The sequence below is a fragment of the Filicampus tigris genome, chromosome 14 (genome assembly GCF_054856515.1).
Source record: "Filicampus tigris isolate MCC_2025a chromosome 14, RoL_Ftig_1.0, whole genome shotgun sequence".
NCBI classification, from domain to species: domain Eukaryota; kingdom Metazoa; phylum Chordata; class Actinopteri; order Syngnathiformes; family Syngnathidae; genus Filicampus; species Filicampus tigris.
This window is the reverse complement of record NC_141230.1, coordinates 8,468,962-8,489,522: the sequence shown is the minus strand read 5'-3', so window position 1 is coordinate 8,489,522 and position 20,561 is coordinate 8,468,962. Positions and strand designations below refer to the sequence as shown.

The 20,561-nt window shown below is 42.2% G+C and overlaps 1 protein-coding gene across 4 annotated transcripts in view; it reads left to right on the top strand.

Moving 5' to 3' along the window:
- gli2a (GLI family zinc finger 2a) overlaps positions 1–12,898 on the top strand; it is a 72,968-nt gene extending 60,070 nt beyond the window's left edge. For all 4 annotated transcript variants that reach the window (XM_086052288.1, XM_086052290.1, XM_086052292.1 and 1 more), the window contains 9 exons: positions 441–642; positions 833–1,031; positions 2,338–2,448; positions 2,855–2,995; positions 4,292–4,441; positions 5,392–5,556; positions 5,761–6,042; positions 9,102–9,468; positions 9,553–12,898. In XM_086052288.1, coding sequence (XP_085908414.1) covers positions 441–642; positions 833–1,031; positions 2,338–2,448; positions 2,855–2,995; positions 4,292–4,441; positions 5,392–5,556; positions 5,761–6,042; positions 9,102–9,468; positions 9,553–11,819 — 3,884 coding nt within the window. In that variant the 3' untranslated portion in view covers positions 11,820–12,898. The remainder of the gene's footprint in view (positions 1–440; positions 643–832; positions 1,032–2,337; positions 2,449–2,854; positions 2,996–4,291; positions 4,442–5,391; positions 5,557–5,760; positions 6,043–9,101; positions 9,469–9,552) is intronic.
- Positions 12,899–20,561: the final 7,663 nt, after the last annotated feature.

Below are 20,561 nucleotides of genomic sequence, written 5' to 3'. Positions count from 1 at the left end.
AACAAGGCAACTATAACAACTAAATCCAACAGCGGGCTCTGTGCCCAATCTGTCTGAGTCCGGCTTGTTCTTTCTATTGGTATTCTGAGATCAATTTGTTTAAATTGCCTTCATTTCACTTGCCCAAGTGAAAGCGATTGTTATCATGGTAATTACCGGGAATGATTGGTAGGGATTCATTATGCATAAGAGGATGCAAATGTTAAACAGGGGAACTGTTTGTGCAAGCAAGAGATGCAAGAGATATTGTAGCCTAGCATGGATGTGACCTCCATGAGATTTCTCGGGGATTAGGTTTATTCAAGGTTAACACTGGCTCCTACTGTATTAAGTTGAAGATGAGGATTAGTGCATGGAAATTTCCATCGGATTGCTGGACGACGTATTCCGCTTAATTAGCAAGCATGCAGGTAAGGCTTGGCTTTTTGTTTTGTGTACAGTTTCGCGTTTCTCCAGTCCCCGGATGACGCCCCGTCTGAGCAGGAAGAGGGCGCTATCCATCTCTCCGCTATCAGATGCCAGCATTGACCTGCAGACCATGATCCGCACCTCACCCAACTCCCTGGTTGCCTACATCAACAACTCCCGCTCTAGTTCGGCTGCCAGCAGCTCCTACGGACACCTCTCCGTTGGAGGAATCAGGTATGTAGATGAAATTAGAGATCTTCTACACAGACTCCACAGAGAACTGGAGAAGAATTCCTCCATCCGGTGTGGTTAATCTCCTTTGCCAAGCGCACCCTCATTTTTAGCACTGACTTTTTGTGTGGACACCAAAATGAGTTAATCTCTCCTGTGATGTAAAAGCCTTTCCCTTTTCTTTCTATCCCAGCCCTTCATTCAGCTTCCCTCATCCCATTAACCCGGTGGCGTATCAGCAGTTGTTGTCGCAACAGAGGGGGTTGAATGCCTTTGGCCACACTCCCCCTCTCATTCAACCGCCGCCGTCCTCGTTCTCTGCCCGCCAGCATTCCCTGGCCACTCCGCCTATGTCCGCCTCCCATAACAGCACCAACTCAGAAGCGAAACAGGTGGGACTGAACCGGCTGACTAAACCTGAATCTTTGACCGACGATGTTGACGGATATCGTCTCATCGCCAACTTGAAAGTTTTTTATCAGCCCGACTGTTCTCAAATTACAGAATGAATAGCATGCATCCACATCAGACAATCACAGATATTCCAAACCCTGAGGCTGAAAAAGACATTTTCACTGTCTATGTACTTCATATCTTATATGAGCCAATTCTTCCATCCGTTATTTCCACCATTGTTTTTTTGTTTTGTTTTTTATTCAAGCAGCGCTTTGAAATAAGGGTGGAGCCATAATACCACATTTGGTGGGTTGAAAAACCGATCAGAATTGAATTAGAGTGAATAATCATCTTCATTTTTGTTGTGAAGCAAAACTCAGTCCTATGTTTTACTCTGTACCGATCTCGTGACTTGAAACATACATATGGAAAAATTACTGAAACCAAAGAGGATAAGCTCTCACCTGGAGTATTCTGCTATCACTATAATTTTCAAATAAGGAAGCTACCGTAGAGATTCAAAATGTCAATTATGTTGTGAAATAATGGTTCATACGCGGTGTATCCAAAAAGTTCCAGGATTGGTAGATATACATAAATATAGAAACCCTCATTTAAATAAAATTGGGACATTATTCATTCATTCATTTTCCAAAGGGGGCAAAGGTTCACCACTTTGTGAGCAACTGCTTAAGAAAATAGTCAAACAGCTTGAGGACAATATTCTTCAAAGTATAATTGCAAGGAATTCAAGCAAAAAGTCTCGTTTTTATCACCCCACTGTTTACACTAAAGAGACTCCTCATGTAAACTTCCCACTCAGTGAATGATTTTGCGACATGTATTAAAAGTTTTAGATGCCCCCAACTCATTCTCAACACTGGGAGAGTCAACAGTACCCATGTGACTGCTGATATCTGTACAGATGCTAATGCAATTCAGAGCCTGCCCACTCCTACACACATTTATGAGATGGTTTACTTTTAATAAAGTTCCTTTTTTTCAACTCCATTAGCGCTAAGCCACATGTTTTTTTTTTTGTCTTTTTGTCAAGTTCAGAAACTGTCAGCAGATCAAAGCCCCCTCATTGTTAATATACACAAAGGGCCATTCCCCCTTGCTAACAAGGGCAATAACTCCTTTTCTTTCATATTTCTCTGCGGCTTGAGCGATCATAAACCGGTCTAAATTGTTTAGTCTCCACAGCTGGTCGTGGTCTGACTTATGGCTTCCTCTTCACATAGATTGCTATTGAACAATGTCTGTGACTATGTGACAATGTCTGGCATATCTGTCCTTCAGAATGCTAGTGGGGATCCAGCAGTGAGCAGCACAGTCAACCCCTTAAACTCCAAAAGGACAAAAGTTAAGATGGAAGTCGAAGGACCTCTGCCCATCTCACCAACCTCTCTGGTGAGGAAATCCAAAGTACCTTGTGAACCTTTCTGGAACAATAAGACAATACACAACATTTTATAATTTAATTGATTGAAGGCGGTGCAATTTTAGTTCCAAGGCATGGTCTGGGGGCTTCAAATATCTAACATTATTCCCCTTTTAGACCCAGTTTCCAGTAATTCGATTCCTACAAATCATTTGTTATTTTGCATTATGATTCCGCTTATCGATTCCTGTCGAAAAAAACAGTGCCTTAATTGACAAAGGCTCCGCCTTGAATGAAAGGCATTGATCGACATATGCCGATCACGTACTTTTCCACGTGCATCGGCCGATCTTGATCGGTGGCCGATCGATCGGAGCACCGCTGCTTGTAATACAAAATTTCAGTGTGTGACTGTGTTCTCTCTCTTGTCTGTAGGACCATAGTGGAGGGATGTTGGACCTAAGTGAGGAGCTTGATAAAGACGAGTGCAAACAGGAACCTGAGGCCATATATGAGACCAACTGCCACTGGGAGGGTTGTACCAAGGAATATGATACCCAGGACCAACTTGTACATGTGAGTTTGCCTTGAATCTTATCAAAGGACGCATACTCGTTTTGATTTCGCTGATTTATTGAGGCCCATTTCATCACTCTCATCAATTTTTTTGCTGTGGTTAAGTACATTCAAGTTGCAGGTTCAAATAACTTTCCCGCCTCTTGTTAAATTCATGTTGATCGAGTTTGATCAGAAAACTGTCCAGTCTCTGGCCTTTAGCCACCGATCCTTTCCTGTTGATTTGACACGCTCAGCGTTAATGAGGCTCCCTGCTCTCGCCAAATTTGGGCCAAGCCTTGCAGCTGTGTGCCCCTGACCCTCACCCCCTCGGCCCCCTGACCCGTGACCTCCCCCTACTCCAGAGGGCCACTCATAAATCCATCGTCATGCCAGCAGCTCTGGTGTTTCACAAACCCGTGCTGCCCCATTTCTTGACGGACATTTCAACAAGCTTTCCAATTTTCGACTGGCTGCCTCAGAGCTCTGATCAGGAGGCAGAATTGAAGGAAGCAACCAGTGACTGATTATTCCGTTTTGAATACGATTGCAAATTCTTTCAACCTTACAAACTTTTGGGTGTAATTGTGATGTGTGCCCTCAAAATCTTTTGACTTTTGGGGGTGTTCAAGTGCACCTGTAAGCTCTGGCTTCTGCTTAACCAAAAATAATCTGGTTTCAAGATCCCCCAAATAAAGGAGATAGTGTGCAACCTGAAAATAGACACACTACACACTTGTTTCCATTCCTCTTCCTCCACCCGAAATTGATCCCTCCAGAACTGCGCACTACTAAGCGGTTTTAGCTTGGGAAAAAAAGTAGCCACAAGTAAAGCACTGTCAACTACGCTGTCTCCTCAGGAAATGAAGTGATTCCTCCCAATTTGGAGATATTTGTAAGCAGTGCATGGGATCTGAGTTTGAAGTGTTTATTTGCCTTCAGTACAAATTATATTATTTTAATAAAACCCATCTATAGTCAGGTAAGTTCAAGTAAGCAAGACAGAGTGGAGACACAAGCTGGTCACAAATCCTTTACAGAGGAAGTCCTCATTTCTTTACAAGCACACAAGCTTGCAGACAGCCTGTACAAACAGACAATGTTTTTATAGGTTGCTTTTTTTTTTATCTACTGTTGACAGAGACACAATGCCCGCCAAATAATATTTATGGCAGCGTTACTCACAATGCCTGTCATTATTGTGCTCGTGCTTGTAGGGAAAGACAAGAATTTGCTGACTCATTTTTGTCATCAAGCTTGGGATCTGTAGCCCTGTAGCGCACATGTGCCTCATTGTGACTTGCATTGTCCCTTCAGCACATCAACAATGACCACATCCATGGTGAAAAGAAGGAGTTTGTGTGTCGATGGGTGGAGTGTTCACGGGAGCAAAAGCCCTTCAAGGCCCAGTATATGCTGGTGGTGCACATGAGGAGACACACGGGCGAAAAGCCACATAAATGCACAGTAAGTACTAATTAACCCGAGATTCTGGACAGAACACTTGGATGGGCAAGATAACTAACTAGTGGTATTCTATAGTTTTCAAAATCCACAGCTTGTTGATAACTGAATATACAGGATGAGTCTTATTAATGAGCATTATTAAACCATTTCACAAAACCCCCCAAAAAGCTGTTGATATTGATTGAATAAACATTTGAGATCATGGAGGCTTGAAGCGCTTCATTTATGCCATGAAGGCCTGTTCACCTGATTCCAAGCATACCGTGGGCTCTTTGGAACATATTTTAAGAGATGACTTCTGTAATGAACACTTACTGATGGTGTGGGTGTCATCATGAAGATGTTTGTACACATAAAGTCCAGATTGATACCATGCTGACGTATTTGCAGCACGAATCTTATGTGTATGGTCTCATTAACAACCCAACTCAAATCAATATAATTTTTTTTTTTTTTTTTTAAACATTAAAGGAGCTATCTGTGTTAAGATGTAAATTATTCAAATAATGTATAAATATTCAAGTGTATTTTACTTGCTGACAATTCTCTACTGCTAAAAGCCTGAAACAGCTTCTGGCAACAGTTGACAATGAATTAAACACAATAAAAAATGATTTGACATTATTGCTGAATTTAAAAACAAAGTTAAACATTTTTTTTTAGCACCAGACAAATTCCAAACCGGGTCAAAATCTGCAGGAAGTGTAGGTTCAGTTCCCACTCAGTGACGGTATGAATGTGTGTCCGAATGGTTGTCTGTCTCTATATGTGCCCTGCGACTAACTGGCAATCAGTTCAGGGTGTAGTCCGCCTTTCGCCCCAAGTCAGCTGGGATGGGCCCCAGCACCCTGTGACCCTGAACAGGATAAACGGTGTAGGGAATTGGTGGATGGACCTCTGTGGCAGTCGTTCTCACTGCGTTGCACTGTGGCTTTTCTGTCTATTTGCAGTTTGAGGGCTGCGCAAAAGCTTACTCCCGCCTAGAGAACCTCAAGACCCACCTGAGGTCCCACACTGGGGAAAAGCCGTATGTGTGTGAGCATGAAGGCTGCAACAAGGCTTTCTCAAATGCTTCAGACCGGGCCAAGCACCAGAATCGCACACATTCTAATGAGGTATGTCAAGCAGCGAGTGTAGAGCACGTGTATCATACAGTCGTACTTTGGCGACTCTTGTAGGTCTCAACATTTGTCTGTTTGTTGGTAAATGGTCTTCATGTCATGATTGACGACAACCAAATGTGTATTTTTTTTATTATTTGCTCCTCTCTCCTGTCCGTGTGATGCTGAACTGCAATTCTGTTCAATCCCTCTCGACAGAAACCATACGTATGTAAAATCGCTGGTTGTACCAAGCGCTACACAGACCCCAGCTCTCTCAGGAAGCATGTGAAGACTGTTCACGGACCTGAGGCTCATGTGACCAAGAAACAGCGAAGTGACGCTCCTCGAGGTCTTCCACCACCCAAAGACAATGGCGAGAATGAGTTCCATTCCAAGAATGGCACAGGAAGTGTGGATGAGAGGACCGATGCCAAAGGCACCACGAGGAGCATGGAGGACTGCCTACAAGTCAAATCAATCAAGACCGAAAATTCCATTGTGAGTGGTGATTGTATATTTCAAGTTGTCGTTGTCATCCGAATTTGACGGAATACCATGCTTGCGTGACTTGTCTCTTTGTTTCCTCATTTACTAACATGACACTATGCTCAAATATTTGACTGACAGTTATCTGCATCCTTAAAGAAGGAAGTCAACCCAAAGATATTTTTACCAAGAATATGTTCCCAGAAGGCCCACTAGTTGAAACAAGGCATTCTGATAAATGTTGCGTTTGTGGAATAAGAGTCAATCCACCAGTTTTTAGCCATCTCTGGGGGCGGCCATTTTGTCACTTCTGTCGACTGAAAATGACATCACAACTGCTCAGGGCTCAGGTAACCACCAATTTCTGATGCTGAGCCATGATTGGTCGTTATCTGAGCCCTGGGCAGCTGTGATGTCATTTTCAGTCGACAGAAGTGACAAAATGGCCGCCCCCGGGCTAAAAATGGGTGGATTTTGCTGCTTAACTCATATTCCACAACGCAATATTTATCAGAATGCCTTATTTCAACTAGAGGGCCTGCATATAACATATTCTTGAAAAAAATGTTTGGGTTGACTTCCGCTTAAAGTCACATTTTTCATTTTGGCTTGAACATGCTTTTCTCTTTCTCTTAAAACCTCCGTATGGATAGTCTTCACTGAGGTGAGCACTCTAATGTTTTCTCTGTCTTGTGACTCAACCGGCAGGAGTATATGCCTCTTCATGTCACACTCTATGTATCTTGTTGCATTTTAATCAATGTGGCAAATATATAAAACTGCCACTTTTTATGCTGGACCGTGGACACATGCATGAAGCGATAATCACAACCCCCCCAAAAAAATCATTGATTATGACAACAACAATGTTTATATATATATATATATATATATATATATATATATATATATATATATATATATATATATATATATATATATATATATAAAAGGGGTGTAACGGTACACGTGGGTGTATTAATACGTTTCGGTATGGCATGTTCGGTTCGGTCCACTTGCGTTCTTCGGTTCAGTCCTTTTATTAGCGCGAGCTTACGCACGGGCGCTATTGACTGTTGCATGCGGGAGAGGAGAGTGGCAGCACAACAGTGAGAGCCAGAAAAGAGCTAGAGCTCGAAGGTCCCCCCATACACTGCGGTCTCCTCTTTGGGAACATTCTGGCTGTCCTGTTAAAATCGCCGATGGGGAAAGCTACGTGGTTAAGTCGGAAAGTTGCGTGCCGACATTGCTACATGAAATCGGCGGCAGGTAGCACGTCTAAAACGCACGGCATCATCCGACTGAGAATGTTTCTTAGACGAGGGAGCAAAAACGTCAAACTTAAATAGCGAGATTTATCATATTGTAGCGTCTTCCAGGAACATGCCGTCAGAAGTAGTTTAATTATCACATTTTTATTCATCCAAGTACAACTGCTCGCGCTCTTCTTTCTCCGCTGCTCCACTCGCTTGCCGTACGATGCATTCATGAACCTCGGAAACATCACAACTCAGCAACACACAAATCCGTCCACAACACAGACAACCCAATTCGTTGCAATATGCTGTTGAACATTCAAAGATTTCAATGCCTAAAAAGTGTATGCAATTTCATAAAGACTTTTTAAAGTTACTGTATTTTTTTCATTATAAAAAGAGTTTTAATATCGTTAGCAATAATTTTAACTGTTATTGTATGTATTTTTTTCATCACAAAAAGTGTATATATGTACTGTGATGACAACTTGGCTTTAACTTGAACACTTAGATGTGTCATAATTATAGGCTGTTCCTGCTAAGACTTCAGTGTCTTAATAATTTACTAAATTAAGAGACCTTTATTGTTAGTGTATTTTTTATTCTGGTGTAATTTCCCAGAATATCACCCGAATGGTTCGCTTTTATTTATTTTTTCTGAAAAAAGTACAGTTTACCTGTCATCTTTTCAAAATAAACATTTTTTTAAAAAATCATTTTTTTTGTACCGAAAATACACCAAACCGAAGTTTCCAAAAAAACGAACCGAACCGAAACGTGATTTAGCGTACCGTTACACCCCTAATACATATATATATATATGAGAGAGAGAGAGAGAGAGAGAGAGAGAGAGCGAGAGAGAGAGAGCCACTGGATATAAGTGTTTTATTCATTGTGTTGCATGTTCTATACAAAATATGTATCAGGAACAAATGGAAAAAAGATCACAGAAAATTACCACTTATTTCATGTAATTTAGAAAAATACTGCATTGTCACATATAATTATTAGGATTTAAAATTACATATACCGGGATACAAAAATGTGTCCATATCACACAGCTCTATTAAGTGCCACATTGGGACTCCTTCTCCTTTTGTTTTTTGTTTTTTTGTACATAAACACACTCACAAACACTCCCACACACAAACCGCTTCAGGCTTGTAGGGAAGCTGTTGCCTGTCCCAGCTGATATGACAGCATTGTGACAGACAGACTACTCACTAGACTGGTGACATTAAAGGGCACTTATAGGCAAAAACAACCATTTACACTCACGCTCACACCTATGGCTGCTGAGCATGTGTGCTACAGAGTGTACCACCACTAGACACTGTTGTCCATCCATCCATTATCTGTACCGCTTCTCCTCACAAGGGTCGCGGGGCGTGCTGGAGCCTATCCCAGCTGTCTTTGGGCAGTAGGCGGGGGACACCCTGAACTGGTTGCCAGCCAATCGCAGGGCACACAGAGACAAACATCCGCACTCACAATCACACCTAGGGGCATTTAGAGTATCCAATCAACTTACCATGCATGTTTTTTGGAATGTGGGAGGAAACCGGAGTGCCCGGAGAAAACCCACGCAGGCACGGGGAGAACATGCAAACTCCACACAGGGAGGCCGGAGCCGGGATCGAACCCACGACCTCTGAACTGTGAGGCGGACGTGCTAACCAGTCGACCACCGTGCCGCCTAGACACTGTTGTCTGTGTCTTAATTGTACCACCAAGCTACCCTGATTTCTCACTTGGGTTACATTATGACTTGTATAATTGACTTACATACATGTATTTCTTGCTGTCGCTCGCTAGATGTATCAGTCCAGTCCTGGTGGTCACTCATCGTGTAGCAGTCAGCCATCACCTCTCAGCAGCACCAACAACAACGACAGTGGGGTAGAGATGGCCATGCACAGTGGGGGCAGCTTCGGGGACCTGAGTGCGCAGGATGAGTGTCCTATGGTTGACTCTACTGTTCCTGCTGGGGGGCAACCGGTAGGGTTGGGACTTCAGCTGAGGAAAGCAGTGGGTCATAGTGGCACAGGCACCATCAAAATGGAGACTATCAAGAAAGAAAGGCTGAAGACAATGAGAGACTCCTGCCCATGGGTCAATTCAGCACCACAGCCCCCGCAGGGCCAACGTAACAACACAAAGCTGCCCCCGATACCTGCAGTTGGTAAGTTCGAACTCCAATGTCTTGATTGAGATTCGTTGGAGATGCAATGATGAAGACCATTAATCATTTCTTTGGCGACAACAGGTTCCCTACTGGAGAGCTCCAACTTCACAACGAATCTCAACAGTTTACACAATGGTCAGCGGTTGGGAGACCAGCCTTTGTGTGAAATAACTCTGCTGAACCAGCTGAATGATCGGCGTAATAGCACAACCAGCACGATCAGCTCAGCATACACCATGAGTCGGCGTTCCTCCGGCATCTCACCTTGCTACTCCAGCCGACGCTCCAGTGAGGCATCGCAGTTTGATGCGAACCGTCATAACAATATCAGTTCAGCGGACTCCTATGACCCAATCTCCACTGATTTATCCCGACGCTCCAGCGAGGCTAGCCACTGCGGAGGTGGTGGTGTGAGTGGAACAGGGGGAGGAAATCTCCCAAGCCTTCTAAGTCTGACTCCAGCTCAGCATTATCGTCTCAAAGCAAAATACGCCGCTGCCATTGGTGGAGCGCCACCTACGCCCTTACCCAATATGGAGAGAATGAGCCTTAGAACCCGCATGGCCCTCTATAGTGACTCTCAGGAATACTCAATGCACCAGTACCACCAGCCGCCTTCTGGAACTGTGCCCCGGCGATGCAGTGATATTGGATATGGCAACCACAGCATGATGCCCCATGAGGTACCCGCCAGCCTTCCACGCCGGGCCAGTGACCCAGTGCGTCGTCCCGCCCTTGACCCTCTGGCCTTTTCTGCAGTCCAGCGCTATAACAGTATGAACAGCATGAATAGTTCATCAGAATGTCACCAAGCGCTGGCGATGCATGGTTACACTCGCTCTGATGGCAACCTGCAGCGCTACCCATTTACCCCCAGACCACCAAGCATTTCAGAGAATGTAGCCATGGAGAACATGGCAGCAGATGGGATGGGGGCTGGGGGCGAACAGGGTGCGGAGGATGATATAGTTCTTCCTGATGACATGGTGCAATACCTGAGGTCACAAAACCCTGGCACCCAAGGTCACAACATGGGACAAGGGAACTACCAATTCAATAACCAGTCTCAGGCCTATCAGACAGGTATCGCCCCACTAACCTCATTTTATTCCCAGCGAAGGGGTCCCTTGGTTAATGCCTGCATGATGCAGTCTGGTCAGGATATGGATCATGACTCCCAACAGCCTTTCTCAGCATCATCACATATGAATAAGAATAATATGCCAGTGCAGTGGAATGAGGTGAGTTCAGGGACTGTGGACACTGTGACAAAGCTCCCCAAGCAGCAACATTCTCTCAGGGGAAACCTAGCCGTTGTTCCGCAGAGGAGCAATTTTGGTTCCTTCCAGGCACAAGGTCAAGGCCTTGGCAGCAACCAGCAGGTCGTACCTGCGAGTCAGAATCTGTATAAGCAGGGCTATGCAAACCACAACAGCAAGAGGTTTGGCAACCCTCATCATCAGCAAAGACAGGGCGGCAGTTTGAAAGTTGGTGATCAAAGTTCCCTGCAAGGCTTCAGCCAAGAAACCATTCCAAATTCTATTTCTGCAAACAATAATGTGAGGCCCACTCGGAATGTTGTGATGGATCAAGGACTGCAAAATTACAGAGGAAGGACACAAGCTGATGAATATTCTCATGTGAACCATGCGCTTTATCAGCAACAGCACCATAATATTTCATCCCAGCACAGCAACGTACATAATGGTACCAGTGGAATGTTACCACCAAGACCTCCTGCAGAGCCCAAGCCAAGTGGCAGACACCATCCGGGTTCCGGTATGATACAATTGAACAGAATACCCAAGTTATCTGACGTGAGCCCCGGTCTGCGTAACGACTCATCAGAGGCGAGTCCAAAAAGGCCCAATGGGTCGGCGACACTACGAAACAACTCTGAGAATCCCAACTCCGCAATGTTCTACACAGGTGAAATTCATATGTTTGAACAAACTCCTTCCACCTTTGATGCAACAATGTCCCCCGATGTAAGCCAGACCACGGCCAATAACAACACGGCAGCAAGTAACATGGCCTCACCGGGAGTCGACCAGGTCTCGAGCAGTACCGTGGATTCTTCCACAGGTCGAAATGGTGTTACAGAACACACCCAAATAGATTTTGACTCCATGTTAGATGATGGGGATCACTCCAGCCTGATGTCAGGCACTCTGAGTCCCGGCCTTTTGCAGAGCCTTTCCCAGAATTCATCTCGTCTCACCACCCCTCGCAATTCAGTTACACTCGCATCCGTACCGGCAGGAATTGGCAACATGGCTATTGGTGATATGAGCTCAATGCTCACAGCACTGGCGGAAGAAAGTAAGTTCCTCAATATGATTAGTTAGACGGCTTTAAGACATTCAGTCTCAAGAATTCACACATCAGGAATACATGGACTAGACAAAGCACTGACTGAACAATGGATGAGTGGCCATTTTATTTGATTTATTGTCACTGTCTAAAGTATATCAGTATGATATTGTTATACATGTGTAGCAAGCTGAATATGTCAAGAGTCTAGTAGATAAAGGAAAGGACTCATTCATACGTATGCACACAGACACCGGTGGCATATGGGTACACACACACTCACACTATATAGTGGTGCACTGAAAGCATTTCACATCGTCTTGCTAAGGATATTGAGTATTAGCATCTAATCACAGCTCCAGCTCAAGGAAACGGATGGATAAGTTGGGTAATATTTTCCAGTGGATACCAAGTTTTTAGTATAATACTGTATGGTACTTTCTTCAAGTTATGTGATAGGCTTTTGTAATTGTAATGTGTTCTAATGACTTATAAATGCATCATGCCAGAAAGGTAACCAGTGCGCCTGACAACCAATTGACATAGTGATACGAGAGGTACAGAGTCATGGTAAAATATGTGAAACTAACATCAGGGTCCACTGACTTGCTCTTTGATCATGGTCTGAACTTTTAAGGATGCCCTTCTGGACCAGAAGCATGAACTCTCCGTGGTGTCAAATCCACAAGGGTAAACGATTGAAATGGACAAGAGTATGCTTTGGTCTATCAAGGAATTCGGACCCCTGTGTGTAATGGGGAACATTCTCTAAAAGAATATATGAGTACCTCTGTGTGTTCCTAATGGGATCCAACTCTCATTAGCACATTCATAACATCACCCCCACCACCTTTTTGCTATAGTCCATACCTCCCCCAGGCAACTGTGGAATGGCAAATTGAGGAAGCGACAGACTTTGATATTAAAAATCCTCTTTTGACATACGAGCTCAGCAAAATCCCAAGTTTGATTTGTTCCCTGGATTTCTAAGTAGCCTTTAAAAGTGTTTGTGTATTTACTACTACAGTATATACTTTTACAAGTTTGTTTGGCTTTGTATGACAGTGTATATAGCCTTTGTACATTTCAAATAAACTATGACTTTTTTTCTGTGTATTGGCAAAATCTTGTGGTCTATCCATCCATCCAGTTTTTTTATAGCACTGATCCTCACAAGGGTCGCATGTGAGCTGGGGCCTAGCCAAGTTGACTTTGGGCGATAGGCAGGCTTCACCATTGACTGGTGGCAAGTAGGGCACATATAGACAAGTTACCAACCACTCACCTTCGCACCTAAGGACAATTTAGAGTCTTCAATGAATCAAAGAAGCATGTTTTTTTGGGGAATGTGGGAAGAAGCCGGTGTACCCAGATAAAACCCATGCAAGCACGGGGAGAACATTCAAACTCCACATAAGAAGCCGGGAGCACAAATTCAAACCCCCCTCCTCGAAACAGTAAGGCGGATGTGCTTATCACTTTGTCCACTGTGCCAGCTCTTGTGTTCCATGTCATCTCATAACTTGAGATTTGTAATTAGGTTGAAGTGGCATATATAATCAGCCTTGCGGTTTGACAGATTTTCATTTTTGGGAAATCCTGCCACGTTGCTACTCAAGTCACATGACTCGCTACTTAAAATGAATAAAAATGGAAATAACATTTTACATGTAATAAGCAGTGGTGCTAATAACGTATTACAAAATAACGTATGACTGTTTTCAAGCCTTAAATTAAGGCTAACTTCTGAACACAGCTGTTTACTATCCGCTTATCCGGCTCGACTCTGACTAACTGAACGGCACATTTGAATGATGTTGAGTTTCTGTTCAGAATATTGTTCAAAAGCGCTGTTCGTTTATTAGCAGAGAAGAGACGGGCGAGATAAAACAAGCGAAGATGCTGGGTGAATCTGCGATGATGCACAGCCAATCAGCTCACGGGATAAATCCACTCGTGCTCTCATTGGTCGATCTCGCGCCCGGAACTAATCACGTACCCGAGGTATGTACAAAGCCTCCGACAACTCATCTCTTTGAAACAACGCGTCTTTCCGCAATATGACTGCCAATATGGCTGTATTATCTCATTTTTATTTTTTGATGAAAACTTTTTGAAAACTAAGAAACTCAAACTGCTAAGTGGCGAGGTATTACTGTACTGTGTTGGAAAAACATGCCATATGCGATATGGATGTTAACTACAGCAATATCGATATTATTGCGATATTTATCGTGTACCTAAAGAAATTACATTTTTATTACCTTGAAAGTAGTACATTTTTTTCATGCGGCAAAATAAGCAAGCTCAATGTGTTCTTAGCTAATTCATTGTAATTCCCTGAGATAATGTCCAAATATTGGGTGGCAATGCGCATTTAAGTTTGTGTCTGGCTGGTCAAATTTAGACAAAAGCATACAATTCCATAAGAAAATTATTACATGTTTTTGTAATATGCATATTACATAAGCCAGTATCGCAATATTGATATTATTTTGATATAGTGGGCACAAGCTACGAGCTGCGCTTGCTAGCTGGTGCAGCTTATCATTATTTTCCCACGGTGCTGATCCTCTACTCTAATCGTCACCTCCGTCAGGCCAAATAAGTTGCACTTCCAATAAGCATCGTTATCACAAAGAACAGCAAAGGAGTGCTTTAGCATCCCGCTAACACAGCGCAAGGGACAACAGGAGAAGCCAGTTCTAATCGCTAAACTAATAGTGCGTCGTCAAACACCAGAAAAAAGTGCTGCGCTGGTACAGTACAGTGAAGTCTGCCTGGGAACGTGTTAAAGCGGTGAGCAATCAGCTATGGATATCAAATTAGCGGGTAAATTAATGAATGTCTAGGGAGAAAACCCTGTAGGTTATGATGCATTCAGGAGTGGCGCGCAAAAGCGTGTGCTGACATGTTACTAAGGAATTTAATTGTTTTAATAGCTAGAAAAGTGTGTGTATGGGAAGTAAATTAGAATGGTAAATGGAGTGCACTCTTATTGAAGGGGGATATATTTATGGTTGAAACTGACATTTTTTTGTGCCCCTCCCTAAAGGATCAGGTTTGTTATCGGGCTCCTGCAGAGCTTGCTGATGAATTGATCATTTGAATCAGGTGTGTTGGAGGAGGGAAACATCTAAAACATGCAGGATAGCAGCCCCAAGGACCGCCGGATGTGGACACACCTGATGTACAGCGTCTTTGTGGGAGGAAAAGTCCAACATGAATATTTTACACAACCTCCTAAGTTCTGAACCAATTGGAAGTTCAAACTTTACATGATTTCTCTTTGCTCGTTTTGCAAATTTCAATTTTCAAATGAAGTTCCTACTGCTGACAAAACATCCCACCAGCATGTGATGAGCCATGCATAGTGTCCTCCAAACCCGATGCATGGCATTCCCGCCAAAGAGTTCACTCTTTGTCTCATCAGACCAGAACATTTTATTTCTCAGACTATTCCCTTGCACTTCATTCTTGGTTTGTGCTCCAACATGCAAAGTCACCTGTAGGGCCTTATATAGACAGGCGCATGCCTTTGCAAATATTGTCCAATTAAACTGGATTTACCACAGGTGGACTCCAATTACATTTTATGAACCTCTCAGGGATGATCAGTGGAAACATGATACACCTGAGTTCAAATTTGAATTTGGTGGCAAAGGCTGTGAATACTTATGTACATGTGATTTATTTATTTTAATAAATGTAATAAGAAATAAAAAAACACACTTTTTCACACTGGCATTATGGGATTTTATGTGTAGAATTTTGAGGGGAAAAAAGAATTTATTACATTTTGGAATGAGACAAAATGCTGAAAAAGTGCCGTGAATTCTGTCTGGATGCACTGAAACTTACTGTACATTTTATAAAGTGAGGGTGAAAAGTAAGATGCCCCCCTGCGAAACACAGCTGCTCCTTAGTATGATTCTCATTTCGCAACACGACCATCATCAGACAAAACACACGCATAGGCACCGAGATGAAAGATCGATACCCTCAGTGGACCCACGACGGAATAAATTCAATACGCAAAGACAAAATGTCTCCTATTCTTGAATAGTAGTAGTAGTACAAGTTTATATTAAGAATGCATTGAGTAAAAAGGTGATTTAATCATTCCAATACATCAGAATGTACAAATAAAAAAATCATGTCCTCACAATTACAACTGTCTGCTTTTTAACCATACTATTAGAAAGGAGTGTGTTGTGCCCTGCACTTTGGCCTTAGAGGGGCAGGTCATCATAATAAAGTAAATCACACATTAAGCTTCCTGTGACTTTCTCTCTCGGCTTGACTCATTTTTTCATCAAAGACTTCCCGTATTGAGTTGTGTGCCTCACAAGATCAGATGGACGTGATCAAGTGTCTGAGTTGGGGGTTTGCCCCTATATATCGTGGGGCCATCCTGCTGCTGCAGAACATGGTCAACTCCTACGAGGGGAGAAGAATTATGATCATCTTGCCCGAGGGATGCGGGCCATGAAGACCAGCATTGTGGCCCTTCTTGGGGGGAGTCCAGGGTCAGTCCCAAACCCGGGTCATGACCTCTCATAGGTTATTCTCTATTGCCAGCCACAATAGCACCCGGCTGATCTGAGAGCCCCGTCATGAGAGGGATGTTGAGGAATGCTGCCATTTCATTGAAGTCAGGGGGATCTTTTGATTGCAAGTTTATGTGTTGAAGAGGGAGTGCTGGGAGGATATGACCTCGCCTTGGTTCTTGGTCAGCTTCTCCTCTAGGCTTTTTATATTTTTTCCTTTTCCTGTTATATCTGGCACAAAGAATGGACACCCACTAATCCCACGGCACGGAATGGATGAACGCTGTTCTTACAAGGTATTATTATGACGGCATAGCTGTACATTCGCTGGATACCATGAAAAGAAAACAATCTGCTCATGTCAAACGCTGTTATTGTGTGATAGATAAACTCCTGAGAACTCAGTAAGTAGCCCTATTTACTGAGGCTAATTAGTACTTATATTTTCTCTGGGCAATTTTGACCTAAGTAGAACTTGTGGCAACCTTTTAATTAGATTATGTTTGTGTCAATCAACAGCACTTATAGGCAAGAGAAAGTATCCTGGCCTTGAAAGTGAACCTGTGACCTTGTTTGGGAGTTCATAGATGTAGGCTGATGCTGCGTCAATATATGAACAGCTGCTGTGGGGTGGCTCATATTTTCACAACCCAGCACTATAATTATGCACTAAAAATGCCAACTGGTAAAAAAAAATCGTGTTCTTTGACAAAGGAAGTTTAGCACTTGCAAGCATAGAGTGGTTCACAAACGTCTATCGCATTTAGCCCCAAAAAGCTCAATTCTGGTTTCATCTGATGAGAGCAATTGCTTATATCCTAATCCTGCTTTAACCTCCTCCACAACAGTATCTTGGACCTGTCTGGTCTTCATGATCCTATTTGCACTTTAAATAGACTTCTGAGACTATCACAGAGCAGGTGCGTTTATATTGAGATTGATTACACACAGGTGGACTCTATCATCGTCATCTTCAGCAAACTTGTCTTGGGAGTGAGTTAGGTTAGGGTTAGGGGCCGAATCGCAGGGCCCACTTTTCTGTCACTCCACACCTGTTTGTTTTTCCTGATTATTTAAGAATTTTATGTATCGACCATTAAAAGAATCAAAGTGAAATTTACGGAATGATAGTTCTGCGCAAAATTGTTAGTACAAAAAAATAGTGTTGACAGTGCAGTAATAATAACACTTGTGAGCAAGGGTGGGGTGGCCATCAGCAATTTCGTGAAAATATGTATACATTATACCGAACGGCCGGTGTATTTCCAGGCTGGTCCGAGCGATCGTGGCCGCCGATGCATCATTGGGTGTTTCAAAAAAATGACCAGACAAAAACTTTTTTTTGCAACTCCAGCGTCGCGCCCACTGATTAAATCATCATCTGACAACTTGGCTTTTAGCACTCTGAAAGTGTCAAAATGTCGCATTTTAGGTGACAAAGTATTATCACACATCTCATGTCATGCTATGGGTGGTGGGGGTGACAGAGAGTATCATTTGCACTGGTACTCAAATATCAAACATGCATTTCAATAGTCATTTTTCTTTAGCAACAGATCTAAATCCAAGCAGCCTTAGAAATCCAGTCTTTCAATGTTTGAGTATACTGTACCTGTGTAGAATTTTTATTAACCTTGGAAAAACAGAGGCCTAACAAACGAACGAGACAATCTGGAAGCCATGATGGTGGAAAAAAGTCAGCACCGCGCCAAAATAGATAATAGACTTGGTTATTCTTGGATTCGTGCCACTGGATTGTTGAATGGGAAATGTGCTCACGGGCATAAGCATACAGCCACAATTATGGCAGTGAAAAGTAAATGTACTATTTATTGTGTGTTTGATTACACCTTTTCTGTTCTTGGGGAATTTGCCTTGAACCTTGCCCCAAGGTGGTTATTGTAACAAGGATGAGTAAGATATAATTTAAACTGTAAACCATGATCTGTAGCCTGTAGGAATTCAGGAAACACTCTTTGTTGGGCAAATCTGTTGGAAGATTGAGTTTTGCAGGCCTCCACAATAACAGACGGTGGATTTGGATTGCTATTCCCCAGCCTGATATCAAATTTGTGGAATAAACACAGTGACAAGCTGAAGTGTGAAGCTGTCAAAATCATAGTCAAACATATTGTCACGCCCACGTTTGTGATGAACACGAGTTTCTTCACAGCAACATCATAGGAGCACAGAATAATGATCAGATTGTGACAGATTAATCAAATAGCAGTTAGCGTTAGATTATCGTTATAGCTCTGTGCTGTTGATTTTGAGAAAAGGTTACATTACACTTGAACGAAAGTATTAATAATCATATCAAACAAACAACCAATTGTTGCTGGTAAATAAAAAAATATATAAAATGAAATATAAATAAAAAGAATACTGTATTTATGTATATATATATATATATATATATATATATATATATATATATATATATATATATATATATATATATTCATCCCCGCGACCCTTGTGAGGATAAGCGGCATAGATAATGGGTGGATGGATGGATAAATACAGTATTCATTTTATTTACATTTCATTTTAGGTATTTTTTTATTTACCAGCAACAATTGGTTGTTTGTTTGATATGATTATTAATACTTTCATTCAAGTGTAATGTAACCTTTTCTCAAAGTCCTAAAATCGATGAAAATGGATGGTTTAATCGTCTTTGTTCTTATTCCACACAAATGCAATATTAATCAGAATACCATGTCCATGTTTGGACTAGTGGAGGGAAATAGAATATTTTGCAAAGAAAAATTTGGCCTTGAGTTTCCCCTGAACCCTTTCATTTGAAATTAGGATAACCTACATCAGGAATTTTATGGAAAAAAGATTTAAAAAAAAAAAAGATTCATTCATAATAGAAAGAAATATTATGAACACAGTATATGACATAGAAGTAATAACCCACCGATTAGGAGGAGAGATAGAACTATGTCCAAACAAAATGGTGGACTGGACACTGGACACAGATGGGAGGCAAAACAATGACTCAGACGACATCATGGCAATGATTGGAGCAATCCCAGATCTTTATTCTGTTTTGTTTTCTTGTTTTTATTTTTTGTTTTGGAAATCCAAAAATGTACACCAATTAAGACCTACAAAGGGAATGGAATGGGGTATTTTGTGTGAATTAACAGTGAGGAATATGTATGCTTGGACTTGGCCTTGGCATTGCGTCCCTGTTAAATATAGTGATTTGGAAGGAAAACAAGCAATGTGAGATGGGCTGGGAGCCAGACAGACCATTCTGGAGTTTTCTAATGACCCCCAAGGGTCAAGGGGTTGTCAGAGTAAAAGCAGATCAGAAATGATGTGAGGCCAGTGTGGCCAGGACAAGGCCCGTAAATGTAGTCCACTCTGAGAGGAAGATGTCGTTGTCAATACTGCACAACATCCAGATTAAAATAGAGTCACAAATGCCACATTGTGCTATCATCAGTGCGCAAAGGTTATGGCTCAGAGCTCACAGAAGGCGGCAGGGGTGGGTGGCAGTGGTCTTCGGGGTGCAAGGAAGGTCCATAATGTTTATTAATTCCGATTCATGAGGTATTGAATTTTAGGAAGGCTATAAAATTATATATATATACCTTAGTGATTAAGAAGTGTAAGACTGATCCCGTAACACAATGATGAATTCAGTGTGATCATGTTTGTTTTTGTTGAAATTAAATCAGCTTTGATAATATTGTTCTTCAAGTGTCACTTTTTTATCCGTCATTCTGTCACAGCTTTTCATGTAATTATTGATCCGTGAGTCTCCTAAGCTTAGAGGCCCGGTAGCTTGCCCTAAAAAAAAAAGTAGGAATACAAAGCACTGTACAGTACTGTATTATTATTTGTTTATTATTATGTGCTTAGTGCGCCCTCTTGCGGAAAATACAAGAATGACCTGAACTAAGGCTACTGAACTGAGTGGCACGCGATGCACGAGTGTAAAAACTCGGTTTTATAATCAGGGCTGAGCACCGGCCGGGAAAACATTGCTGTACATTTGGTTCATCTTCTTGTCACTTTACAGTTAATTTCTGCTGGCTCACAGTGGTAATCAAGCAACAATAGACAAATGGTTGCAATGCTGTGTAATGCTATAATTAAAATATATTTCGATATAAATTTAGCTAACATTGCCATTCACAATTATTTTTCAGTATATACATTGCAGTTGTAAGAATACCGTTTGAAGACAAGACAGGGGCAATACAATTG